The sequence below is a fragment of the Cebidichthys violaceus genome, unplaced genomic scaffold, assembly GCF_023349555.1.
Source record: "Cebidichthys violaceus isolate CVI_PGR_0920_01 unplaced genomic scaffold, fCebVio1.0.p SCAF_88, whole genome shotgun sequence".
Classification (NCBI taxonomy): Eukaryota; Metazoa; Chordata; class Actinopteri; order Perciformes; family Stichaeidae; genus Cebidichthys; species Cebidichthys violaceus.
Window position 1 is genome coordinate 452,013 of NW_027176973.1, and position 6,768 is coordinate 458,780.

General features: G+C 38.4%; 1 protein-coding gene across 1 annotated transcript; it reads right to left on the reverse strand.

The window, feature by feature from the left end:
* Positions 1–195: 195 nt before the first annotated feature.
* On the reverse strand, positions 196–6,722 carry LOC137866681 (reticulon-3-B-like). Its single transcript, XM_068702733.1, has 9 exons — positions 6,619–6,722; positions 4,499–4,649; positions 2,649–2,705; positions 2,401–2,539; positions 2,105–2,174; positions 1,982–2,028; positions 1,158–1,216; positions 734–911; positions 196–219 (listed from the first exon to the last, which is right to left on the reverse strand). Exons 1-8 carry the CDS (start codon positions 6,707–6,709, stop codon positions 863–865), a joined length of 663 nt encoding a protein of 220 aa, XP_068558834.1. The 5' UTR covers positions 6,710–6,722; the 3' UTR covers positions 196–219; positions 734–862.
* Positions 6,723–6,768: the final 46 nt, after the last annotated feature.

The window sequence follows — 6,768 nt, forward strand, 5'->3', positions numbered from 1 at the left end:
AATAAAACAATGACAGGAGAGAGTGTGAGTCCACAACCACAAGAGTTTCATGGACACGCAGCTAGAACTGGGATTCCCAAAATATTCATATTTATTAAATATTTGCCGCAGCAGAATGAGAGATCGGCCGAGGACAGACACAGAGCTGCACACTCACTCACTCACACTTTGATTGCATGATCCTTCTGGAGGAGATAATATCACCACAGTTCAGTTGACCTATAATGTATTAATACACACAGAATGTACTGACATGAGTATTAATACACACAGAGTGTACTGACAGCAGTATTAATACACACAAAGTGTACTGATAGCAGTATTAATACACACAGAGTGTACTGATATGAGTATTAATACACACAGAGTGCACTGATAGCAGTATTAATACACACAGAGTGTACTGATAGCAGTATTAATACACACAGAGTGTACTGATAGCAGTATTAATACACACAGTGTACTGATAGCAGTATTAATACACACAGAGTCTACTGATAGCAGTATTAATACACACAGAGTGTACTGATAGCAGTATTAATACACACAGAGTGTGTTGTTGCGTGTTGCTGGACGTCATATCAAGTGTTTGAGACACGTTGACTTGATAAATTGCTTCCAGCAGCGTGTCGTTGCTTTCACTGCGATGAACTGAGATTTGTGTCAATCACTGATGAACACATGAAACCAGTGGAACCACTGTGTGCTCTGGACCTCATCCCATCACACTCACGTTGGTCAAATGAAAACGTCACAAACAGCTCCGCCGTTGTTCCTCAGTCAGCATTTTATTGCATCAGGTGATTCAGTAACAAACGGACCAATCAGAGGAGAGCAATGAACCACATGGTGTACAGGTGTGTCACTCAGCTTTGGTTCTTCTCACAGCTCCAGGTAACCTGTCCTTCAGCCTAGAACACAAACAGCAGTATTACTACACAGAGTGTACTGACAGCAGTATTAATACACACAGAGTGTACTGATAGAAGTATCAATACACACAGAGTGTACTGATAGCAGTATTAATACACACAGAGTGTACTGATAGGAGTATTAATACACACAGAGTGTACTGATAGCAGTATTAATACACACCGATGGTACTGAAGCAGAGTATAAATTATATTATATATAATATTTATAAGATGTGAACTCACTTCTGCAGCATCTCCTCCACTCTGGACTTAATCAACTCAATGTACCGATCAATCTGTGCCTACACACACACACACACACACACACACACACACACACACACACACGTTGGTAGTTCATGTCTCTGTGGGAGTCGTCTCATTACATTCATGCTCTCATCTATAAACAACAGTCTGGCTTTACTTTCACTCTCTCTATTGGGAATGTTCGTATTGGCAGTGATAGAAGAAGTACTAGACAATGTTTCTAGAGTAAATCCATTAATAGTAAAACTATTAGTACTGCACAGTAAAAGTTTTGCATTTGAATGTTCACTTTAATGAAGAGTGACAGAGAGGTATTAACAGCACATTCATTTCTTCTCAAGGCGGAGCTTCTGATTCTAATATGTTGCTGGATTTTAACATTTTAATTGTTATATTTTATTTCTCTGTCGGTAGATATACTGTATTACTACAATGTTTTCCTCTGAAGTAGGAGTAAGTAGTATACAGTTAATTTGCATATTAATTCAAATGAATAGTACTTTTGGGGCCTTTATTAAGTTATTTCGGGGTACAATGAGTTAGAAATGTAACATAATTCAATACTTTTAATATCTAAACATCATAAATTTGGAGCTGTTTGGGGCACTTTTCTGAGAAAAGCATAAGTTTGGCTGCATGCTGTAAGAAACAGCTACAATAGAAGAATGTATAGAGAATATAGAAGGTGTAAGCAGAAAGCAGTTATGTGGCTGAAACATTCAGAACAAAGGTTCTTTAATGTTCGTCTCATTTGTGATGCAGGTTCTGTTAGTATCAGATGATCGATTATTCTGCGGTACCTTTTTCTTCTGGTAGATCAGAGGTGAGGTGAAGAACGTGATGTCAGCTGGACGAGAAAGAAGACTTTGTTACAGTTTGTTTCTACTGATTTAAATCAACAAGTCGGTAAGATGAAGTCTCACCGAGGATTAGGATGGTGACTCCATTAAAGATGGCTCCAACATACGTCATCATCCACATGACAGCAGCCAACTGGACCAGGAAATAAAAACACATCTGAAACACGTGATTGAACACAGCTGAAACACGCAGAGGACAAACAAACAGCTGAAACACGCAGAGGACAAACAAACAGCTGAAACACGCAGAGGACAAACAAACAGCGGAAACACAATAAAAATAGTAGAGACCAAGCAACTGAAACATGTATGCAAGCTAACATTCACAACCATGCCAACATATTCTGTGTAAATCTGACCTTTAAAGAGTCGACCAGGTCTTCAACCAGGAGCAGTCTCCTGGCCTGACTGCTGAACCAGTTCAGATGGATCAGAGACTGATCAGTCAGCAGCCGGGCGGACTCCAAGGACACAGAGATGTCCCTCTCCAGCAGAGACCTGATGGAGGAGGATAGAGTTGGTCAGAAGAGGACAGAGGAGGTCAAAGGATGAAACTGAAGTAGGACAGAGGAGGTTCCTGTTTTGTGACAAACACTGATGACGTTACCTGAATGGATGACCTTCGTCTGATTTCTGGACAGCCTGGATGACAGATTTATAAACCCTACAGACAGGAAGCAGACAGAACGAGTGATCAATAATCCCTTCAGTCAGACAAACACTACATGTCTCAGTCCAGCTGAGATGATTGGTTGCTTTAATTCAATTCAACATGCTAACACACTAACATCCACTAAAAGGCACGCTCACATGCACTAATATGAGCTAAAAGGCACACTCACATGCACTAACATGAGCTAAGAGGCACGCTCACATGCACTAATATGAGCTAACTAACATGAGCTAAGAGGCACGCTCACATGCACTAATATGAGCTAAGAGGCACGCTCACATGCACTAACATGAACTAAAAGGCACATGCACTAACATGAACTAAGAGATACGCTCACATGCACTAACATGAACTAAGAGGTACGCTCACATGCACTAACATGAACTAAAAGGCACGCTCACATGCACTAACATGAACTAAGAGATACGCTCACATGCACTAACATGAACTAAAAGGCACGCTCACATGCACTATCATGAGCTAAGAGGCATGCTCACATGCACTAACACGAGCTAAGAGGCACGCTCACATGCACTAACATGCACTAAGAGGCACGCTCACATGGACTGACATGAGCTAAGAGATACGCTCACATGCACTAACATGAACTAAAAGGCACGCTCACATGCACTAACATGAGCTAAGAGATACGCTCACATGCACTAACATGAACTAAGAGGCATGCTCACATGCACTAACATGAACTAAAAGGCACGCTCACATGCACTAACATGAGCTAAGAGATACGCTCACATGCACTAACATGAGCTAAGAGATACGCTCACATGCATTAACATGAACTAAAAGGCACGCTCACATGCACTAACATGCACTAAGAGGCACGCTCACATGGACTGACATGAGCTAAGAGATACGCTCACATGCACTAACATGAACTAAAAGGCACGCTCACATGCACTAACATGAGCTAAGAGATACGCTCACATGCACTAACATGAACTAAGAGGCATGCTCACATGCACTAACATGAACTAAAAGGCACGCTCACATGCACTAACATGAGCTAAGAGATACGCTCACATGCATTAACATGAACTAAAAGGCACGCTCACATGCACTAACATGAGCTAAGAGATACGCTCACATGCACCAACATGAGCTAAGAGATACGCTCACATGCACCAACATGAGCTAAGAGATACGCTCACATGCACCAACATGAGCTAAGAGATACACTCACATGCACTAACATGAACTAAGAGGCACGCTCACATGCACTAACATGAACTAAAAGGCACGCTCACATGCACTAACATGAGCTAAGAGATACGCTCACATGCACTAACATGAGCTAAGAGATACGCTCACATGCATTAACATGAACTAAAAGGCACACTCACATGCACTAACATGCACTAAGAGGCATGCTCACATGCACTAACATGAACTAAAAGGCACGCTCACATGCACTAACATGAACTAAGAGGTACGCTCACATGCACTAACATGCACAAAAAGAAGGTGTGGCTGGCCGGCTCTGTGAACAAAGAGAAGCTGTGATATCAACACACAGACGGAGACAGACTTCATTTTTCCATCCTATAGAATGGAATTTTTTGAGATGTATATTATTCCTGAGATGGTGATATGGAAATAAAGAGAGTAAACAGTGAACATGATATCTGATATTTATAACATAGAGACTGTGAGTCTACCTGTTGATGCTCACACTGAGTTCAGTTTTTACATCATATCTCTCATTGGCTGATGATACTGTCACTGCTTGTTGTGATGGTCATTGACAGAGCAGGTGAAGCCCTCACCTGAAGGTGATGGTGACACAGAGACAGGTCAGCAGCAGGTAAGACACCACACTGATGACAGACAGCGTCGCCACGGAGACAAGAACCAGCAGTGACGAGCCAAACGCCAACACCGACTTCTTTGGTTCTTTCCAGTGGACGAGCTGTAAGGCTGCAGAGAGAGACAGAGAGAGAGACAGAGCGAGAGAGAGACAGAGACAGAGAGGCAGAGAAAGAGAGAGACAGAGACAGAGAGAGACAGAGAGACAGAGAGACAGAGAAAGAGAAAGAGAGAGAGACAGAGAGAGACAGAGAGAGAGAGAGAGAGCGAGAGAGAGACAGAGACAGAGAGAGAGAGAGACAGAGAGAGAGAGAGAGACAGAGAGAGAGAGAAAGAGAGAGACAGACAGAGAGAGAGACAGAGATTTTATTTTATTTTATCATTATTATTATTGTATTTCATTTTAGTATTATGTTTTTAATATTTTATTATTATTTTATCATACTATTTATTGTATTAAATCGTTTATTGTTCTTAAACATGAGGTATTATGACAGCTATCCATAACTTGGATAGTTTGAACTCTGTGTTTCTGTGTCTTTTTTATTTTTTGGTGCATCCTGATCTGTTGACGTTATTTTTAAGAGGAAGACTTTTTACTTGTTGAGTGAAAATATTATATTATTGTTTCATTAGACGATGGCTCCCATAAATCAGTCAATAGTTAATCTGTCCTTACCCTGAGTGACAAACAATATGATTCTGAGGAGAAACATGAACCAATAGCTCCTATAATATGTACTGCAGTCTGTTAAAGTGAGTAAGCAGCTTAATACCAGTCAGCTGAGCAGATCAGCTGATGGACAATAGAACTTTGTAACACTCAGCAGCTTTAACAGCGACCGTTACCAAGTGATCAGGTTGGACCGCAAACACAGCTGAACACTAGTTATTAGTTTTTAACCAATTATTAGTTTTTAACCAATTATTAGTTTTTACAAACAATTGTTAGTTTTTACAAACAATTGTTAGTTTTTACAGACAATTGTTAGTTGTTACAAACACTTATTATTTTTTACAAACAATTGACAGTTTTTGTAGACAATTGTTAGTTTTTTCAGTCAATTGTTAGTTTTTACAGTCAATTGCCAGTTTTTACAGTCAATTGTTAGTTTTTACAGTCAATTGCCAATTTTTACAGATAATTATTAGTTTTTACAGATAATTGTTAGTTTTACAGACAATTGTTAGTTTTTACAGACAATTGTTAGTTTTTACAAACAATTATTAGTTTTTACAGACAATTATTAGTTTCTACAGACAATTGTTAGTTTTTACAGACAATCATAAATTTGTACACACAATTATTAGTTTTTACACACAATTATTAGTTTTTACAGACAATTATTAATTTTTACAAACAATTATTAGTTTGTACAGATAAATATTAGTTTTTACAGACAATTGCTAGTTTTTACAAACAATTGTTAATTTGTACAGACAGTTGTTAGTTTTTACACACAATTGTTAGTTTTTACAGATAATTGTTAGTTTTTACAAACAATTGTTAATTTTCACAGACAGTTGTTAGTTTTTACACACAATTGTTAGTTTTTACAAACAATTGTTAATTTTCACAGACAGTTGTTAGTTTTTAAAAACAATTATTAGTTTTTACAGACAATTATTAGTTTTTACAAACAATTGTTAATTTGTACAGACAGTTGTTAGTTTTTACAGACAATTGTTAGTTTTTAAAAACAATTATTATTTTTTACAGATAATTATTAGTTTTTACACACAATTATTAGTTTTTACACACAATTGTTAGTTTTTACACCCAATTGTTAGTTTTTACAAACAATTGCCAGTTTTTACAGATAATTATTAGCTTTTACAGACAATTATTAGTTTTTACAGTCAATTGTTAGATTCTACAGTCTGTTTTACAGTCTATTAGTTTTACAGTTACATACATGAGTTACTTGTCTTAGTTCCTGATAAAAGGCAAACAACATGAAGCTTACTGATCTCAAACATCTGTATAAAGACTGAACAGCCAATCAGCTGCTGTTCTATTTGTCATAGTCATCGTTCACAAGCGCTGAATGAAGTGAGATGTTGAATCATTGAGCCTCACCTGACTGTGTGAGGTCTCTGAGAGAGGAAGAAGAAGAGTTGTTGGATGATGATGAAGAGTCAGAGCGACTGCTGCTGGTGGAATCGGCCATTTTGTTGTTGTTGTTGTTGTTCTTCTTCTTCTTCTCCTCCTCCTCCTGTGTTCAGATGT

Bases quoted from the DNA above. Each gene is read 5' to 3' on its own strand.
- LOC137866681 (XM_068702733.1), bottom strand. From the start codon at position 6,709: ATGGCCGATTCCACCAGCAGCAGTCGCTCTGACTCTTCATCATCATCC. The intron at 1,217-1,981 runs GTACCGCAGAAT...GTGTGTGTGTAG, and splicing joins TGATCTACCAGAAGAAAAAG to GCACAGATTGATCGGTACAT. The intron at 912-1,157 runs GTGAGTTCACAT...TTTGTGTTCTAG, and splicing joins GTGGAGGAGATGCTGCAGAA to GCTGAAGGACAGGTTACCTG.